Genomic DNA, 21,787 nt, shown 5'->3' with positions numbered 1-21,787 from the left:
GCTGAGGGAAGCTGAGGGAAGCTGAGGGAAGCTGAGGGTTGGGATGTGGAATTGGAGACAAGTGGGACTGAAGTTGCTGGGCAGGGGGGTAGAATGACAGTCAAAGGGGTGTTTGGTGGCTTGGCGGTTAGGAGCTTGGACAGGTGGCCGAGAAGTCGCTGGTTCGGGTCCCTGATTCGACTGGGTGGGGGTATCTGTCCTTGTGGTCTTGGGCAGGGGGCTTGACCCTGGTTGCGCCTGTGGGTCGCTCTGGAAGTGAGTGTCTACTGGGTGACTGAATGTAATGTAAATGTGGAGCGCCTTCAGTACAGGTAGATTGTATGTTTGAAAATGCAATACAAAAATAAATAATAATAAAATAAACTGTGTGTGTGTGTGTGTGTGTGTGTGTGTGTGTGTGTGTGTGTGTGTGTGTGTGTGTGTGTGTGTGTGTGTGTGTGTGTGTGTGTGTGTGTGTGTTACAGAACAGCAGTGTTGGGGATCTCCTTTGGCATGTCGTTCCTCCTGTTAGGTCTGATCCTGGTCATATGTTTCTCCAGCCACATCTTGGTAAGTTACACACACACACCCTAAAATCCTGTCTATTGTATGTGAGTGTAGAACACAATCACAGACTGAGAGGGAGAGAGAGGGGAATATGCATGGATGAAGAGAAGGGAGAAGAAGCGAGAGGAAGAGCGAGGGGGAGACAGAGGGAGGAAGAGAGAGGGGGAGACAGAGGGAGGAAGAGCGAGGGGGAGACAGAGGGAGGAAGAGCGAGGGGGAGACAGAGGGAGGAAGAGAGGGGGGAGACAGAGGGAGGAAGAGAGAGGGGGAGACAGAGGGGGGGAGGAAAGAGAGAGTTGGAGACAGAGGGAGGAAGAGAACAGAGGGAGGAAGAGAGAAGGGAGACAGAGGGAGGGAGGACAGAGAGAGGAAGAAAGGGGGAGACAGAGAGAGGAAAAGAGAGGGGTAGACAGAGGGAGGAAGAGAGAGGGGTAGACAGAGGGAGGAAGAGAGAGGGGTAGACAGAGGGAGGAAGAGAGAGGGATAGACAGAGGGAGGAAGAAGAGGGGTAGACAGGGGGAGGAAGAGGAGGGGTAGACAGAGGGAGGAAGAGAGGGGGTAGACAGAGGGAGGAAAAGAGAGGGGTAGACAGAGAGAGGAAACGAGAGGGGGAGGAAGAGAGAGGGGTAGACAGAGGGAGGAGGAAGAGAGAGGAAGAGGGAGGAAGAGGGAGGAAGAGGGGGGGTAGACAGAGGGAGGAAGAGAGAGGGGTAGACAGAGGGAGGAAAAGAGAGGGGTAGACAGAGAGAGGAAACGAGAGGGGGAGGAAGAGAGAGGGGTAGACAGAGGGAGGAAGAGAGACAGAGGGAGGAAGAGAGAGGGGGATACAGAGGGAGGAAGAGAGGGGGGATACAGAGGGAGGAAAAGAGAGGGGTAGACAGAGGGAGGAAAAGAGAGGGGTAGACAGAGGGAGGAAAAGAGAGGGGTAGACAGAGGGAGGAAAAGGGAGGGGTAGACAGAGGGAGGAAAAGAGAGGGGTAGACAGAGGGAGGAAAAGGAGGGGGTAGACAGAGGGAGGAAAAGGGAGGGGTAGACAGAGGGAGGAAAAGGAAGGGAGGGGTAGACAGAGGGAGGAAGACAGAGGGAGGAAGAGGGGGTAGACAGAGGGGGAAAGAGAGAGGGTAGACAGAGGGAGGAAGGGGGAAAAGAGGGGTAGACAGAGGGAGGAAGAGAGAGGGGTAGACAGAGGGGGAAGAGAGAGGGGGAGAAAGAGGGAGGAAGAGAGAGGGGTAGACAGAGGGGGGAAAAGAGAGGGGTAGACAGAGGGAAGAAGAGAGAGGGGGAGATAGAGGGAGGAAGAGAGAGGGGTAGACAGAGGAAGGAAGAGAGAGGGGGAGACAGAGGGAGGAAAAGAGAGGGGTCAGATGAAGATGAGAACGACTAACAAACCAGAATAAACCTGATTAACACCTTTCTCATCCTCTGATGACTCTAACCAGAGACCAGACCTTGGAGGAGTGATTGAGCTTGAAGGGCAGTCATTATACACCAACAGTCTAAAACCCAGCAGTCTGTCTGTCCCTGGGCCCTGCATTGTGTTCTACCTTGAGACTTAAATGATTCCTGATGTCTCACAATGTCTCTGTATATCCGAGTCAACCAAACCATGTGACCATGTGAAGAGAAAAGGAAGGACATGGTATAGTAAAGTAAATTACAGTATAGTATAGTATAGTATATATTGTATAGTACAGTATAGTATCGTACAGTATAGTATATAGTATATAAAAAAATTGGGAGGTTCGAGCCCTGAATGCTGATTGGCTGACAGCTGTGGTATATCAGACTGTTTACCACAGGTATGAAAAAATATGTATTTTTACTGCTCTAATTACATTGGTAACCAGTTTATAATAGCAATAATTCAGCTCGTGGTTTGTGGTATATGGCCAGTGCACTAAGGGCTGTGTCCAGGAACTTTGCATTGCGTTGGATGTAAAAACGGCATTTTACCATGTTATATTGGCCATAAAACACACCTCCTCGGGCCGAATTGCTTAAGTATAGTATAGTACAGTATAGTATTGTAAAGTATAGTATAGTATAATATAGTGCTCTGAACTGCAAACAAACCTAACAGTTTTCAATGGATGAATTGCGAATTATAAACAAAATAATAAACCTTTATTATCTGCTCCTCTTCCTGGCCAAGGGAAGTAGTGTGTTGGGAGTCAAGGTGTGTCAAAGAGGTGTTGTAGAGAGGAAATCGATGGAGGGAAATTGCTCTGGGGTGTTGAGAGTATTGATGCAGACAGACGATCTGTTACTGCAGTCGGTGTTTGTTCTCTGTTCCCTACAGCCTTCCATTTCATGGCTTCTCCTCATGTTGCACTACGGCAAGAGTGAACTGTCCATAGCTCTCACTTTCTCACTCTCTGTCTGTGTCTCTGTCTCTCGCTCTCTCTCTCTCTCTGTTTAAAGCTTTCCTCACTATTCTTATCTGAATCTCATTTATTCTGTCCCCCTGCTTGTCCCTCCCTCCCTCCCTCCCTCCCTCCCTCCCTCTCTCTCTCTCTCTCTCTCTCTCTCAGCAGGGAGGTAAAGGATCGTGGTGCTCACTCCCCTGGCTCCCTACTTCCTCACGCATCATCATCGCCAACAAACCCTGGCTCCGATTGGTCCTCACCATGACAACCACCGCTGTTATACTTGTCATGGCTGTTTTCAACATGGTGAGGAACCAATTTACTGATTTTACTGGTTGTGTGTGTGTGTGTGTGTGTGTGTGTGTGTGTGTGTGTGTGTGTGTGTGTGTGTGTGTGTGTGTGTGTGTGTGTGTGTGTGTGTGTGTGTGTGTGTGTGTGTGTGTGTGAGGATGTTTTCAGGCAAAACTGCCATTGCAGCCATCAAAATGATCACACTGGAACACAGCCTAGTATAACTTCTCTTCTCCCCTTGTCTTTCTCATCTCCTCTAAACTTCTTTCCAGTTCTTCCTGGAAGATGTGGTTCTGACCACACCCCCTACCATGAACCTGACCAATGACAGCATGCTCAGCTCCCACAGCCCCACCCACCTCACGGATGGGAATAAGTTCTACCTGCCTGTGAGTACATCTGTGCCAGAGTAGGCACAGAAAAAATTCAAATGACAATAACGAATAAATATAACATGGATATTTACAGGGTGTACCAAGTCAATGTACGGGGGTATGAGGTAATTAAGGTAGCTATGCACTGTAAATAAAGGCGTGGGTAAAGTGACTAGGCAATAGGATAGATAATAGACAGTAGCAGCAGTGTGTGTGTGTGTGTGTGTGTGTGTGTGTGTGTGTGTGTGTGTCAGTATGTGTGTGTGTGTGTGGCCGTGTGCAATGTGTGTGTGTTTGTTCAGTATGTGTGTGTGTGTGTGTGCCGTGTGTCAATGTGTGTCCTGTGTGTGTGTTTGTTGGGGTGTAAGTGTGTGTGTGAGTGTGTCTGTAGTGTCCTGTGTGTGTGTTTGTTGGGGTGTAAGTATGTGTGTGAGTGTGTCTGTAGTGTCCTGTGTGTGTGTTTGTTGGGGTGTAAGTATGTGTGAGTGTGTCTGTAGTGTCCTGTGTGTGTGTTTGTTGGGGTGTAAGTATGTGTGAGTGTGTCTGTAGTGTCCTGTGTGTGTGTTTGTTGGGGTGTAAGTATGTGTGAGTGTGTCTGTAGTGTCCTGTGTGTGTGCATAGATTTTGTGCAGGAGAATTAGTTAAACAAATGATCAATGCAGTTAGTCCAGGTAGCCATTTGATTAGTTATTTAGTAGCCTTGTTTAGCAGTCTTTTGGCTTGGGGGTAGAAGCTGTTCAGGGTCCTGTTGTTTCCAGACACTGGTACAGCTTGTTGTGTAGTAGCAGAGAGAACAGTCTATGGCTTGGATAGCTGGAGGCCTTCCTCCGACATCAACTGGTATAGAAGCCCTGGATGGCAGTGAGCTAGGACCCAGTGATGTACTGGGCCGTACTCACCGCCCTCTGTAGCGCCTTGCGGTCGGGTGCCTTGCAGTGGCCGTACCAAGTGGTGATGCGGCCACTCAAGATGCACTCAATGGTGCAGCTGCAGAACGTTTTGAGGATCTGAGGGCCCATGCCAAATCTTTTCAGCCTCCTGAGGGGAAAAAGGCACTGTTGTACACTTTTCACAACTGTGTGGGTGTGTGTGGACCAAGTTCATTCCTTAGTTATGTGGACACCGAGGAGCTTCGACCCGCTCCTCTACAGCCCCATGGGGGGCGTGTTCACCCCTCCATTTCCTGTGGTCTACGATCAGCTCCTTTGTCTTGCTGACGTTAAGGGAGAGGTTTTTGTCCTGGCACCACACTGCTTCCTATTGACTCCTCCCTATTGGCTGCTTCGTCATCAGTGATCAGTCCTACCACTGTTGTGTCGTCAACAAACTTAACGATGATGGTGTTAGATTCATGGGAGGCGAGGCAGTCATGGGTGGACAGGGAGTACAGGAGGGGACTAAGCACACATCCCAGAGGGGCCCCTGTGTGTGTTGATAATCAGTGTGGTGGATGTGTTGTTGCCTACCATCACTGCCTGGGGGAGGCCCATCAGGATGTCCAGGAACCAGTTTCAGAGGGAGGTGTTCAGTCCCAGGGTCCTGAGCTTGGTGATGAGCTTGGAAGGACTATGGTGTTGAATGCTCAGCTGTAGTCAATTAGTCAATTCTTATATAGGTATTCCTTTTGTAGGTGAGGGCAGTGCAATAGAGATTGCGTCATCTGTGATCTGTTGGGGCAGTGTGAGAAGTGTGGTTCTAGGGTGTCTGGGAGGATGGCGTTGATATGTGAGCCATGACCAGCCTTTTAAAGCATTTCATGGCTATAGTACTACGGGTCGCTAGTCATTTAGACAGGCTACTTTGGCATTCTTGGGCACTAGGACTATGGTGGTCTGCCTGAAACAAGTTACTATAACAGACCAGGAATAGGTTGAAAATGTCAGTGAAGACACTTGCCAGCTGGTTAGTGTGTACTCAAATCAAATCAAATCAAATTTGATTTGTCACATACACATGGTTAGCAGATGTTAATGCGAGTGTAGCGAAATGCTTGTGCTTCTAGTTCCGACAATGCAGTAATAACCAACAAGTAATCTAACTAACAATTCCAAAAAACTACCGTCTTATACACAGTGTAAGGGGATAAAGAATATGTACATAAGGATATATGAATGAGTGATGGTACAGAGCAACATAGGCAAGATACAGTAGATGATATCGAGTACAGTATATACATATGAGATGAGTATGTAAACCAAGTGGCATAGTTAAAGTGGCTATTGATACATGTATTACATAAGGATGCAGTCGATGATATAGAGTACAGTATATACGTATGCATATGAGATGAATAATGTAGGGTAAGTAACATTATATAAGGTAGCATTGTTTAAAGTGGCTAGTGATATATTTACATCATTTCCCATCAATTCCCATTATTAAAGTGGCTGGAGTTGAGTCAGTGTCATTGACAGTGTGTTGGCAGCAGCCACTCAATGTTAGTGGTGGCTGTTTAACAGTCTGATGGCCTTGAGATAGAAGCTGTTTTTCAGTCTCTCGGTCCCAGCTTTGATGCACCTGTACTGACCTCGCCTTCTGGATGACAGCGGGGTGAACAAATAGTGGCTCAGGTGGTTGATGTCCTTGATGATCTTTATGGCCTTCCTGTAGCATCGGGTGGTGTAGGTGTCCTGGAGGGCAGGTAGTTTGCCCCCGGTGATGCGTTGTGCAGACCTCACTACCCTCTGGAGAGCCTTACGGTTGAGGGCGGTGCAGTTGCCATACCAGGCGGTGATACAGCCCGCCAGGATGCTCTCGATTGTGCATCTGTAGAAGTTTGTGAGTGCTTTTGGTGACAAGCCGAATTTCTTCAGCCTCCTGAGGTTGAAGAGGCGCTGCTGCGCCTTCTTCACGATGCTGTCTGTGTGAGTGGACCAATTCAGTTTGTCTGTGATGTGTATGCCGAGGAACTTAAAACTTGCTACCCTCTCCACTACTGTTCCATCGATGTGGATGGGGGGTGTTCCCTCCGCAAGGCTATCAAACAAGCTAAGCGCCAGTACAGAGACAAAGTAGAATCTCAATTCAACGGCTCAGACACAAGAGGCATGTGGCAGGGTCTACAGTCAATCACGGACTACAGGAAGAAATCCAGCCCAGTCACGGACCAGGATGTCTTGCTCCCAGGTAGACTAAATAACTTTTTTGCCCGCTTTGAGGACAATACAGTGCCACTGACACGGCCTGCAACGAAAACATGCGGTCTCTCCTTCACTGCAGCCGAGGTGAGTAAGACATTTAAACGTGTTAACCCTCGCAAGGCTGCAGGCCCAGACGGCATCCCCAGCCGCGCCCTCAGAGCATGCGCAGACCAGCTGGCCGGTGTGTTTACGGACATATTCAATCAATCCCTATACCAGTCTGCTGTTCCCACATGCTTCAAGAGGGCCACCATTGTTCCTGCTCCCAAGAAAGCTAAGGTAACTGAGCTAAACGACTACCGCCCCGTAGCACTCACATCCGTCATCATTAAGTGCTTTGAGAGACTAGTCAAGGACCATATCACCTCCACCCTACCTGACACCCTAGACCCACTCCAATTTGCTTACCGCCCAAATAGGTCCACAGACGATGCAATCTCAACCACACTGCACACTGCCCTAACCCATCTGGACAAGAGGAATACCTATGTGAGAATGCTGTTCATCGACTACAGCTCGGCATTCAACACCATAGTACCCTCCAAGCTCGTCATCAAGCTCGAGACCCTGGGTCTCAACCCCGCCCTGTGCAACTGGGTACTGGACTTCCTGACGGGCCGCCCCCAGGTGGTGAGGGTAGGCAACAACATCTCCTCCCCGCTGATCCTCAACACTGGGGCCCCACAAGGGTGCGTTCTGAGCCCTCTCCTGTACTCCCTGTTCACCCACGACTGCGTGGCCATGCACGCCTCCAACTCAATCATCAAGTTTGCGGACGACACAACAGTGGTAGGCTTGATTACCAACAACGACGAGACGGCCTACAGGGAGGAGGTGAGGGCTCTCGGAGTGTGGTGTCAGGAAAATAACCTCACACTCAACGTCAACAAAACTAAGGAGATGATTGTGGACTTCAGGAAACAGCAGAGGGAACACCCCCATCCACATCGATGGAACAGTAGTGGAGAGGGTAGCAAGTTTTAAGTTCCTCGGCATACACATCACAGACAAACTGAATTGGTCCACTCACACAGACAGCATCGTGAGGAAGGCGCAGCAGCGCCTCTTCAACCTCAGGAGGCTGAAGAAATTCGGCTTGTCACCAAAAGCACTCACAAACTTCTACAGATGCACAATCGAGAGCATCCTGGCGGGCTGTATCACCGCCTGGTATGGCAACTGCACCGCCCTCAACCGTAAGGCTCTCCAGAGGGTAGTGAGGTCTGCACAACGCATCACCGGGGCAAACTACCTGCCCTCCAGGACACCTACACCACCCGATGCTACAGGAAGGCCATAAAGATCATCAAGGACATCAACCACCCGAGCCACTGCCTGTTCACCCCGCTGCCATCCAGAAGGCGAGGTCAGTACAGGTGCATCAAAGCTGGGACCGAGAGACTGAAAACAGCTTCTATCTCAAGGCCATCAGACTGTTAAACAGCCACCACTAACATTGAGTGGCTACTGCCAACACACTGTCAATGACACTGACTCTACTCCAGCCACTTTAATCATGGGAATTGATGGGAAATGATGTAAATATATCACTAGCCACTTTAAACAATGCTACCTTATATAATGTTACTTACCCTACATTGTTCATCTCATATGCATACGTTGATACTGTACTCTATATCATCGACTGCATCCTTATGTAATACACGTATCACTAGCCACTTTAACTATGCCACTTGGTTTACATACTTATCTCATATGTATATACTGTACTCGATATCATCTACTGTATCTTGCCTATGCTGCTCTGTACCATCACTCATTCATATATCCTTATGTACATATTCTTTATCCCCTTACACTGCGTATGACAGTAGTTTTTTTTGGAATTGTTAGTTAGATTACTTGCTCGTTATTACTGCATTGTCGGAACTAGAAGCACAAGCATTTCGCTACACTCGCATTAACATCTGCTAACCATGTGTATGTGACAAATAAAATTTGATTTGATTTGATTTGATTTCTTAGTACGTGTCCTGGTTTTCCGTCTGGCTCTGCAGCCTTGCGAATGTTAACCTGTATAAAGGTCTTACTCAAATTGGCTATGGAGAGCAAGATCACACAGTCATCCGGAACAACTGGTTCAGTGTTGCTTGCCTCGAGGCGAGTGTAGAAGGCATTTAGCTTTTCTATTAGACTCGCATCACTGGGCAGCTCACGGCTGGGTTGCGCTTTGTAATCTGTGATAGTTTTCAAGCCCTGCCACATCCATTGAGCATCAGAGCCGGCGTTATAGGACTCGATCTTAGCCCTGTATTGATGCGTTGCTATTTGATGGCTTGTCAGAGGTCAGACAGAGCGGGATTTCTTATATGCATCCGGATTAGTGTCCCGCTCCTTGAAAGCAGTAGTTATAGCCTAAAGCTCAGTGTGGATGATTAGTGTGGCTTCTGGTTGGTGTATGTATGTGCGGTCCCTTTGGGGACGACGTCAGATAGAATTCATAGTAAGCGGTGCACTGAAACGGCATTCAGAAGAACTGGAACGGCATTCAGAAGAACTGGAACGGCATTCAGAACTGAAACGGCATTCAGAAGAACTGGAACGGCATTCAGAAGAACTGGAACGGCATTCAGAAGAACTGGAACGGCATTCAGAAGAACTGGAACGGCATTCACTCTCATAAGATGGATGGCCAAAATAACTGAAAGCCACACTGCCAATAAGCCATAAATATAACCGCATTGAAGCATCCCACTGGGCACACACTGGTTGAATCAACATTGTTTCCATGTCACTTCAATTAAATGATGTTGAACCAATGTGGAATAGACGTTAAATTGATGTCTGTGCCCTGTGGGATACGTCACTGTGCTTCTATATGCTCCATGCCACTGCTTACTTCATTCGTTCATTTAGCAAACAAGACAGCTCATAATCCAGTGCATTTATCACAGTCAACACACCTATATTTTTGCTTTAATTTGCTATAAAGCTGTACATTTCTCTCTCAGCCTCATGGCAAAATGTGTAGAATTGCAGGAAATAAGCTGTTTTTATTGGGCCCATGTACATTTCTACACCCCCACCCACCAACAAATGTCTGGCTACGCTACTGACATCTACTTTGGGTCAAATATTTCGGATACTTCTGGTGAAAAACTTGCTTTATTCCATGGTTCTGTAGTGTACTGTATTTCATGAAGTTATAGTGTTCGTCGCTAGCTTTCTGTTTTTATCACGTCTTTAACCAGGGCCACAAAAGTAATGTTTGTTAACATTGTCTATCAATAAACGTTGCATTACATAAATCACAATCAATCAGTGTGTGTGTGTGTGTGTGTGTGTGTGTGTGTGTGTGTGTGTGTGTGTGTGTGTGTGTGTGTGTGTGTGTGTGTCTGTAGACTTTTTCACAGTGGACTTACAAGAGATGACAGAGAACAGAGAGACACTATGCTACTATCAATGTGTCACTGTGACACAGAGGGATCTAGAAGTGGCCTGGCTGTTGACAATAGTAGTCTGAAGTCTCCTCTCCATGTCTCCTCTCCTTGTCTCCTCTCCTTCATCCCAGGAGTCGAAAGTAGTTGAAGTTCATGGGAGGTTGGCTTGCATCTGGTGTGCTGTAGCAACTGTGTTTTTCACGCAATTGCATTTGAATTACTCGCACGACAGCTCTAGGCATCCTGCCTTGCTTTGCACACTTCACACATATTCACTCGCTCCTAGCTACGTCTGAGGCAAGATGATCTCTGTCTGTTAGAAAGAAAAAACTCTGTCCTCCTGAGATTGAGTATTGACATAGTGTTTGTTATCAGCACCAGAGAGCAGCCTTGGTGACTAGGGCTCTAAGCTTATTACTGATGTTTTACGCCTCAAGGAACTCATAAACTAAATGAAAAAAATGAATGAACCAACCCAGTCCATTGTACCATCTTTCAGATCTTTTCCTTCTTATTGTTCATGTTCTGTGTACAAGTTTATTCAATAGTTAACAGTAACATTTTACACATCATTACCCTCCTCCATAGTGTCCAACACCTCAATCTTATCCCACGATTTTGTATATAGACGTTCTTATAGACCAATTTCTTTTGAATAATTGTGGTTTTCTACTTTTCACGTCTGATACATGTGACCCTGTAGCCATTCGCAGCCCACAATCTGATTTAATGTGGACCCCACTTCTAGTTCAGGCTAAGCCTTCATTCACACACACCTCTCTTTGCCATTAGTCTTGGCTGGGAGCCAATTCTCTCTATTATCTGCATTAGTACTATTTCTTTCTTCTTTCTCTCTTTTCTTTTCACATACACACCTCTCTTTGCTAATAGCCCGGACCCATGTCTCCTATCTTCTAAATGTAATGATGTTTACCCTACTGCGTCGCGGCCTCTATAAGTCAGCCAGTAATAGCTAGTCCTGATTCACTGCTCTCCACAGGCTCAGTTAGTCTTCCTTTCTTCCATTCTTTCTTTCTTTCCCTCTTAATTGCTGTTTCTCCCTCCCTCCCTACCTCCCTACCTCCCTCCCTACCTCCCTACCTCCCTACCTCCCTCCCTCCCTCCCTACCTCCCTACCTCCCTCCCTACCTCCCTACCTCCCTACCTCCCTACCTCCCTCCCTCCCTACCTCCCTACCTCCCTACCTCCCTCCCTACCTCCCCCCTCCCTCCCTCCCTACCTCCCTCCCTCCCTACCTCCCTCCCTACCTCCCTACCTCCCTACCTCCCTACCTCCCTCCCTCCCTCCCTCCCTCCCTACCTCCCTACCTCCCTCCCTACCTCCCTCCCTCCCTCCCTCCCTACCTCCCTACCTCCCTACCTCCCTCCCTCCCTACCTCCCTCCCTACCTCCCTCCCTCCCTACCTCCCTACCTCCCTACCTCCCTACCTCCCTACCTCCCTCCCTCCCTCCCTACCTCCCTACCTCCCTACCTCCCTACCTCCCTACCTCCCTCCCTACCTCCCTCCCTCCCTCCCTACCTCCCTCCCTACCTCCCTACCTCCCTCCCTACCTCCCTCCCTCCCTACCTCCCTACCTCCCTACCTCCCTCCCTCCCTCCCTACCTCCCTACCTCCCTACCTCCCTCCCTACCTCCCTACCTCCCTACCTCCCTACCTCCCTCCCTCCCTCCCTACCTCCCTACCTCCCTACCTCCCTCCCTACCTCCCTACCTCCCTACCTCCCTACCTCCCTCCCTCCCTCCCTACCTCCCTACCTCCCTACCTCCCTACCTCCCTCCCTCCCTCCCTACCTCCCTACCTCCCTCCCTCCCTCCCTACCTACCTCCCTCCCTACCTCTCTATCTCCCTCCCTCCCTACCTCCCTACCTCTCTATCTCCCTCCCTCCCTACCTACCTCCCTACCTCCCTACCTCCCTACCTCCCTCCCTCCCTACCTACCTACCTCCCTCCCTACCTCTCTATCTCCCTCCCTCCCTACCTCCCTCCCTACCTCCCTACCTCCCTTCCTCCCTACCTACCTACCCTCCCATTGCCCTGTGTTGGCCCAGCTCTCCCCTAACGGACCATAATACTCCCTAGCCAAAGACCATTCAGTGACGTGATACTGAGCACATAAAGAGCAATATTCCCTTTTTATAGGACACAATATACGATGTCCATTATAGTTTTGAGGGAAATGTTGACTGGACATTTTTGTGAGGAACTGTTGTTATGGCTTGCTATTCATTAAGTGGAAAATAGTCTGCAGTTTGACTCTCTCCATCTTTCTATATCATCTCAAAAGATGAAATATAACATCTCTCTGAGAGTTTTTTATCGACTTCACTTATCCTTCTTTCCCCCTCCTCTTTCTCCCTCTCTTCTCTCTGTCCCTCTCTTCTCTCTTCTCTCTTCTCTCTATCCTCTCTCTCTCTCTCTCTCTCTCTTTCTCTCTTTCTCTCTCTCTCTTTCTCTCTCTCTCTCTCTGTAGTATTTTATCTACTGTTGTATCCTGGGTCTGGTGTCGTGTTCTGTGTTCCTGAGGATCAACTATGAGCTGAAGATGGTTGTAATGTTAGTTGCCATGGTGATCTACAACATCATCATCCTCCAGACACATGCGCCCCTGCTGGACGGCTACAGTACTGCACTCTACAGCACACAGACACTGGACAGGTACACACACACACACACACACACACACACACACACACACGGAGAGATAACAGGTTAGAGAGACAGCGTTCCGTTAATGAAAACCCTGGTGTTAAACATAGGGTAGAGGCCAGAGACACACAGCCTTTAGGGAATGACTGTGGAGGTGTGTAGGGTAGAGAGATGAGCAAGCACACCAGTGTTCATTTTGGCACTCTTTTTTTAGATTTAAATAGTCTAGTCTTAGTCATTTCGACAAAAATATAATTTGAATAATGATTTATTCTAGTTATTGTCAAAATGACGAAAACAGTGGGCCATTTTTGTCAACTAAATGCCCTTTTATTTTAGTCATATTTTAGTCACATCACATTTGTATTGCCTCATGAACCTATACTAAACATAAATCACTGACTTCTATGTGTACAAACATACATAGCCTTGTCCTGTCAACATATTTTTCTGCATAAAATCCTATCACATTATTGTCTTCCCAACGGCCAAATTGACAGAAGAACATAATACTCTGCAGCAGATCAAAACCTCCAGTCTAACATGTTGTCTAGCACCACCAACTGTTTCAGTGGCACCAGCCCCTGATTTGGTCGCACCTATTTTTATCTGCGGTGTTATAATTCACCTTATAAAGTAATTAACTGTGCTTCAGACTGTGTAATAGAACACTAAGATGGTAAGCTATTCAATAAGTACTTTTTTTCATCTAACATGTCTAAGCAGGAATATATGTTGATGTGCAACCTAATCCAGTGATTGTCATAAATTGTGAGTTGAGAATAGGCTATTGGTTTTATATTTTACTGTTAAAATAGGTCTCTAGAATTTTCTGAAATGTTTTGTTCAATAGAGATAATTTTGACTACATCTTATATGTGCTCTATTTTTGGGCTCATACACCACATGAGGAAGTGAAAACTCAAAACACATTAGCTGGATTGCTAACGCTAACTATAACACCCACTGCTAGTAGTCATGTATTAATTAACATTAAAAGTAATGCCCTAGAAAGATTTTCAATTGTAGCCCTCCTACCCTGTGCCCTCGCAATGGCCGATGGGCAATTGCGCATTTCGCGTGCTTTGATATGCTTATAACCATATCAAATATCTCAGTTGTAAAATAATTGCTGTTGACCTCAATATTAAGGGATGACAAATAAAAAGTATACCCACAGAAAGCTGAGAACAACATTAGCTTCTCCCAAAGCTATGTAATTTCCCGCAATTGGATTTTGAAATGTTATGCATTTTTTCTCTCTCCCAAAGAGCACATGAAATGGCTCGCTCAACAGCAGCAGGTCCCTGTGGAACAGGCCCAGGGGCTGGACAGACACTTTCATTACAGGAATCATGAGGATAATGCACTTTACTGTTTGACCAAATCATGGTTTTAGCAACCCCAAAAATAGGATGTTTTGAAATGTTTGAGTGAGCAATTAGACATTTTACCTGCACAGCCAAGTGAAATGTTTGCAAAATAGTACTAAATAATTGCAATCTGGAGCCCTTCCCCTTGAAATACTGTAGTTATATTTTTGATCTAAGTTGTGTCTTAAGTAGTGGTCTGATAGGTTGCAGCACACTACTATCTAGCATTATCAATCTATTAACATAACATTTTTGACATGCGTTTTTCTGCATTTTTTTGTCTGTCTCTCACTGTTCAAATAAACCTACCATTAAAATTATAGACGGATTAGTGGGCAAACGTATAAAATCATCAGGGGATCAAATACCTTTTCCCCCTCACTGTGCATCTCCCTTGTCTCACATACCCATAATATATAAATCAATCCTGAACATATAAAACAATCAATCCATAATATATACAAGACAATCCCAATATGATACACAATAGGCACCAAAATACAGACCATATGCTATCCCGGGCCTTTTCTTCTCACCCTTGTACTAGAGTCTTACGACTCACTTTGGAGACATGCCACTATTTAGCATGAAACTACTTTTAGAGGTTATACATTTCAAATTCTTTGGAAGAATAGTATAAAAAAAATTCTTTCCAAATACCACTTTTAAATCTAAAAGGAACAGCGTGAGTTTCTCTCCTAATGGAATAGTTGTGGTTATCCTGTACCAAGTCAAAGTAGTTATATACACTCAAAAGTTTTGGGTCACTTAGAAGTGTCCTGGTTTTTGAAAGAAAAGCACATTTTTTGTCCATTAAAATAACATCAAATTGATCAGAAATACAGTGTAGACATTGTTCATGTTGTAAATGACTATTCTAGCTGGAAACTGCAGATTTTTAATGGAATATCTACATAGGCATACAGAGGCCCATTATCAGCAACCATCACTCCTGTGTTCCAATGGCATGTTGTGTTAGTTAATCCACGTTTATAATTTTAAAAGGCTAATTGATCATTAGGAAACCCTTTTTTACTTATGTTATCACAGCTGAAAACTGTTGTGCTGATTAAAGAAGCAATAAAACTGCCCTTCTTTAGACAAGTTGAGTATCTGGAGCATCAGCATTTGTGGGTTCGATTACAGGCTCAAAATGGGCAGAAACAAAGGACTTTCTTCGGAAACTCGTCAGTCTATTCTTGTTCTGAGAAATGAAGACTATTCCATGCCAGAAATTGGCAAGAAACTGAAGATCTCGTATAACGCTTTGTACTACTCCCTTCACAGAACAGCACAAACTGGCTCTAACCAGAATAGAAATAGGAGTGGGAGGCCCCGGTGCACAACTGAGCAAGAGGACAAGTACATTAGAGTGTCTGGTTTGAGAAACAGACGCCTCTTTGAGAAACAGATGCTTCACAAGTCCTCAACTGGCAGCTTCATTAAATAGTACCAGCAAACACCAGTCTCAACGTCAACAGTGAAGAGTCGACTCTGGGATGCTGGCCTTCTAGGCAGAGTTCCTCTGTCCAGTGTCTGTCTTTTGCCCATCTTAATCTTTTCTTTTTATTGGCGAGCATCTCGAAGTCACCTCTTCACTGTCGACGTGAAGACTCTCTCCTCGACTTTGAGCCATCTAAGGCTTTCAAAGGGGGAATGGTCAAGATGTGTAATTGCTGGAAGTTGAATAATAATCCTGACTAATTTGTTCTGAGATGTCTATTGTACCAGGAAGAGCACACATTGTCAAAGTGGTGCTGAACAAGAGCCCCAGCCAATGTCCCCCATTGCGTTCTTATCCAGATATTTGGAGGTTCTTGACAGAAACCTAATTTTATGCTTTACTTTGGAGATAACGTTGTTTGCCATGCTCTCACCTGTCAGATGGTTATCTAGCACACAACCAAGATAATTGACAGTATTTTGCTGTGACTACTATGTCACCTACTACCACCTTAAAATCAGGGGATTTCCTGTTTCACTTTGGACCCAAACAAGATGGCCATTTATTGACATTCAGAAATGGTTCACTGAGGGCTTTCTCAACCACATTTAGTCTTTGTGGGAAACCAACAGAGCAGAATCATCTGCATAGTGGAAAAGGTCACAGGCAAATTTCTGATAATTTATATACAACAGAAAGATGATGTCTCTTGAGGTCAGAGGTATTTTTCCCCATCAACTTCTGGGTGCAAACACTATCTTCTTCTGTGGAAATGTTGCATTCAGTCTTTCTTGAATCTACACAATAAAATGGGTCAAAACATTGGCCCTTTTTTGTATTATACCCCGTTTTTCTCCCTAATTATGATCTTGTCTCATCGCTGTAACTCCCCAACGGGCTCGGGAGGCGAAGGTCCAGTCAAGTGTCCACCGAAACATGACCCCCAAAAAACGTGCTTCTTAATACCCACTCGCTTAACCTGGGAGCCAGCTGCAGCAATGTGTCGGAAGATATACCGTTCAACTGACGACCGATGTCAGCCTACAAGCGCCTGCCCACCACAAAGGAGTCGCTAGAGCGTGATGAGCCAAGTAAAGCCACCCTGGTCAAACCCTCCCCTAACCCGGACGATGCTGGGCCAATTGTGTGCCGCTCTATGAGACTCCAGATCACAGCCGGTTGTGATACAGCCTGGGCTTGAACCCAGTTCTGTAGTGATGCCTCTAGCAGTGCCTTAGACCGCTGTGACACTCAGGAGGCCCCATCACCCATTTTTCTCCCGGGAGGTTTTTTCACCGGGAGAGTAGCCATGGAAAGTATGCCTTATTTTCATCAATGATTTGTTGCCGCTGTTGTGCCACCACACTGCCAAATTGCAAATAACACTGAAAATATCTCAATCTCTCCAAAAACTGTCCAGTCCACCTACTACTCAGATTTTAGTCACAGAGATAATTTAGTCTCGTCTCATTTTCGTCAACTCAAATAAAATAAAATAAATTAAAGTTTCTGGGTCTATTTAGTCAGTTATCGTCTCCTCAATTGATATCACTATTTTAGTTGACGAAATTAGCACTGAAGCACACATGCGCACACCAATAACATTGCATCCATAGCTGAAATGGTTCCAGATTAACCTCTTGAAGGGTTTAGGTGTCTTTTTGAACAACTTTCCTAACCCTGACAGTCATTCTATCTGTTGGATATCTGGCTGGATTCCAATAGTAATTACACATCACTTTGAAAGCGAGCATAATATGAGTTGCAGGCCTGATGTGGCCTGTAAACCAGGAGTTTCCTAACACCACTGTGTTAGGGTAAAACTAGGCCATCAAAGTAAGGCCTTATGTTATATGTATTGTCATATCATTCAATTTTAATTAAGGCATTCTTCTAGGTACTTACTTAAAGAAAGCCACAGGCCTTTAAAAGGAAAGTCTCCGTCACTAACAAATACAGTCATGGGTGGTAACTCAGCAATTCACTCTGAAATAAAGGCACACTGGGAAATACGCATATTAGACTATACACCATACCGTGTTAAAACAACACCCCAAAATTCCTGTAACACTACAGGTGTTAATTTCCTTCACTGGGAAAGTGTAACAGCGTCCGCACTAAGCAAAGTGAGTCCAAGTGTTATGTTTTACACTCTAGGTGTTGTGTATCACTCTACAGTAGAGTTATGCAAACATCACAAGCAAGTTAATTTAAAAGGGGAACACTGCAATAGAGTTAAATCTTTAACCATTTCAAAAGTGTTATTTTAACACCAGCTCAGTGGGACTGTATATACTACGTCACTGAAAATAGTGTACATTTGACACTTTCTGAGTTGAACGTACACCATTGATTTTGCTGTGCGCACACATACATTTTTTAAACCTCCCGCTTTCGGCGGGATGTGTCAATGCATAGTCAATGCATACTTTATGAGCAGAATTACTGTCTTACCTCAATTAGCCATGAAATCCCTAGTTTGAAAGCAACTATTTGCAATGTGCTGCACAATTGTTCCCCAATGCCAGTCAGCCCCCTAGCAATTAGAGTTCAACCAATGAGCTTCAGCCCCTTGCCATATGAGTGACAGCATGTAAGAGGCTATCCTGCACACACAGCAGAGGGAGAAAGAGAGCAATGATGTGGTGCACATATCTGCACATATGTGACATAGTGTGCAATTGTGAGCGCTACTTTCAGAACTACTGTCTAAGTATACAAAAGTACCGGAGAATCTCTTTAACACTGTTCCTTCCCTCTCTGTGATCGGTGTAATAATAGGCAAGAACTTATTAGGGAATGTCTGTCAAAGCAATATTCCTCTCAACTGTCAATCAAAAGTTGTCGCTATGGAATATAACTTTTTTGCCGGGGTAATTGTTGCTGCAATCATGACTGACGTTCTATGATATTGGGTTTTTGTGTTGATAGAGTGGAATTGATTTTTCTGATATGAGGAACAGTTAAAGAAAGAGGGAGCGAAAGAGAGGAACAGTTAAAGAGAGGGGGGGGGAGAACAGAGGAGGAAATTCACTCCTGAGACCCATCAAGTTATTACATCTATAGAAAGTTGAGCTTTCAGCTGGGGACAGACTAATTATTTTGTTGTTGTTCTTTCTTTCTTTCTTTCATCTCCTTTTCTCTCTCTACTCATCCCTCTCTCCTCAGGCCAGGCATTCTAAAGGATCTGAAGACGATGGGTTCTGTTTCTCTCTTCGTCTTCTTCATCACTCTACTGGTGTTAGCACGACAGGTACCTGCTATAGTTATGGAATAACCATTTAGTGACTATGTAATAGCTATGTACCTACTATGTAACAACTGACTTCTGCCTGCTTCAGTGGTGGCAGGTGAAAATAGAATTCAGTAGTTCACACAGATGGAAGACAGAGAGAGAGAGGGAGGGGGGGGGGGTGTTGTACTGTTTCTTCTTTGCGGTATGGGTCGGCCTGAGTGGGCCAATAGGAATAACAGATAACTTTTCAAGCCAGCATAATGTAACTTGCAGGCCTGATGTGGCCTGTAAAACTAGTAGGTTCCTAACACCACTGTGTTGGGGTCAAACATGGCCATCAAAGTAAGGCCTTATGATATATGTAATGTATTGTCATGAACAGTTTAATTTTAATGATAACATTAGCCTACAGTAGGAACACACTTGGTGAAATCCACAGAACTGAAAATGTAAAAATAACAAATTCAACAACCATGTCTCTGTCACTAACAAATACATTCATGGGTTATAGTTCTACAATTCATTCGAAAAGGCAAGACACACTGGGAAATGATATTGGGGTGTGGTATAGTAGGGTCATTTCAACAGGACAGACAGTATTGTGTTGAGCCACAGATCTGGGGAAGGGTACCAAAAAATGTGTGCAGAATTGAAGGTCTCCAAGAACACAGTGGCCTCCATCATTCTTAAATGGAAGAAATTTAGAACCACCAAGACTCTTCGTAGAGCTGGCCGCTCGGCCAAACTGAGCAATCAGGGGAGAAGGGCCTTGGTCAGGGAGGTGACCAAAAACCAAATGGTCACTCTGACAGAGCTCTAAAGTTCCTCTGTGGAGACGGGAGAACCTTCCAGAAGGACAATCCTCTTTGCAGCACTCCACCATTCCGGCCTTTATGGTAACTTTATGGTAAAGTGGCCAGACGGAAGCCACCCCTCAGTAAAAGGCACATGACAGCTGCTTGGAGTTTGCCAAAGGCACAAAAAGACTCTCCGACCATGAGAAACAAGATTCTCTGGTCTGATGAAACCAAGATTGAACTCTTTGGCCTGAATGCCAAGTGTCATGTCTGGAGGAAACCTGGCACCATCCCTACGGTAGCATCCAGTGGTGTAAAGTACTTAAGTAAAAATACTTTAAACTACTACTTACTAAGTATTTTTTGGGGTGTCTGTCCTAAAGAAAATAATGTACTTTTTGCTCCATACGTTTCCCCTGACACCCAAAAGTACTTGTTACATTGTGAATGCTTAGCAGGACAGAAAATGGTTCAATTCACACACTTATCAAGACAACATCCCTGGTCATCCGTACTGCCTCTGATCTGGCAGACTCACTAAACACAAATGCTTTGTTTGTAAATTAGGTCTGAGTGTTGGAGTGTGCCACAGGCTATCCTTAAATTTAAAAAACAAGAAAATTGTGCCGTTTGGTTTGCTTAATATGTTTTTTTTAATAAATAATTTGTACTTTAACCTGTACTTTTGATACTTAAGTATATTTAACACCAAATACTTTTAGACTTTTACTCAAGTAGAATTTTACAGGGTGACTTTCAATTTTACTTGAGTCATTTTATATTAAGGTATCTTTACTTTTACTCAAGTACGACAATTGGGTACTTTTCCCACCACTGGCAGCATCATTCTGTGGGGAAGTATTTCAGCGCCAGGGACTGAGAGACTAGTCCGGATCGTGGCAAAGATGGCAAAATACAGAGAGATCCTTGATGAAAACCTGTTTCAGAGCACTCAGGACCTCAGACTGCGGCAAAGGTTCACCTTCCAACAGGACAACGACCCTATGCACACAGTCAAGACAAAACAGCCGTCTCTGAATGTCCTTGAGTGGCCCAGGCAGAACGCAGACTGGAACCCGATCGAACATCTCTCAAGACACCTGAAAATAGCTGTGCAGCAACGTTCCCATCCAACCTGACAGAGCTTGAGAGGATCTGCAGAGAAGAATGGGAGAAACTCCACAAATATAGGTGTGCCAAGCTTGTAGCGTCAAACCCAAGAAGACTGTAATCACTGCCAAATGTGCTTCAACAAAGTTTTGAGTAAATAATACTTAGGTAAATGTGATATTTCAATATCTTTATTTTTTTAATCAATTTGAAAACATTTCTAAAAAACTGTTTTTGCTTTGTCATTATGGGGTGTAGATTGATGAGTAGTTTGTGTAGATTGATGAGGGGAAAAAACAATTTAATCAATTTTAGAATAAGGCTGTAACGTAATAAAATGTGGAAAAAGTCAAGTGGTCTGAATACTTAACGAAGGCACTGTATATTATGTCAATTATGTATATTATGTTATTATATTATGCATATTATGTTATTATATTATGCATATTATGTATTTTATCTAGTGTGTTTTGTTTCCTGTTTGGACCCCAGGAAGAGTCTAATCGGGGATCCTAATAAAATAGGAAAAACTACAAGTTTGAGCATGTCTGCTGCCGGTTCCGAAGTCTTTATAGATGCTTATAAAAGAGCATGTGGCGATAAAGACTTTAAATATTATTGTAATGTCCTTAACCCAACACTGAGTGACCTTGTCAAGAGATACAAACCTCTTGGTGTAATGGTTAAAAATACTAAATGAGGTTTTATTGTCACTTGTTAAATCCACTTCAATTCGTGTTGATGAAGGAGATGAGACAGGTTCATTCTTAAAACTACCTCCATACTTCCATACTTTTTTCAACTGGTACCAGTTATCTTCAGATGAGTTCCGTGACACTGCTGGGAGTCATCGAGCAAAATGGAGAACCTCCTCGTATTTGTGAGAATCACGCCTATCCACAGTGGGGTCACATTAGTTTGTGGCCAAAACAGTTCAGGTGCTACAAACAAAAGTTGGCACATTGACGGTTCCGTGGGGCTTGTAGGGGCTGTAGACCACCATCTTGTTCACGAGCATCTCATCTTTCCATAGAGTGGTCAT

General features: G+C 45.0%; 1 protein-coding gene across 3 annotated transcripts in view; it reads left to right on the top strand.

Annotated features, from left to right (window-relative positions):
* Positions 1-21,787, top strand: part of adcy2b (adenylate cyclase 2b (brain)) — an 87,032-nt gene that overhangs the window by 55,014 nt on the left and 10,231 nt on the right. For 2 of the 3 annotated variants that reach the window (XM_042319525.1, XM_042319523.1), the window contains 5 exons: positions 465-549; positions 3,078-3,218; positions 3,476-3,592; positions 12,611-12,795; positions 18,772-18,856. In XM_042319525.1, coding sequence (XP_042175459.1) covers positions 465-549; positions 3,078-3,218; positions 3,476-3,592; positions 12,611-12,795; positions 18,772-18,856 — 613 coding nt within the window. The remainder of the gene's footprint in view (positions 1-464; positions 550-3,077; positions 3,219-3,475; positions 3,593-12,610; positions 12,796-18,771; positions 18,857-21,787) is intronic. The other variant, XM_042319524.1, reaches the window with a different exon arrangement.

The sequence above is a fragment of the Oncorhynchus tshawytscha genome, unplaced genomic scaffold (assembly GCF_018296145.1).
Source record: "Oncorhynchus tshawytscha isolate Ot180627B unplaced genomic scaffold, Otsh_v2.0 Un_scaffold_1528_pilon_pilon, whole genome shotgun sequence".
Taxonomy (NCBI): Eukaryota; Metazoa; Chordata; class Actinopteri; order Salmoniformes; family Salmonidae; genus Oncorhynchus; species Oncorhynchus tshawytscha.
This window is presented reverse-complemented; position numbering and strand designations above follow the sequence as displayed.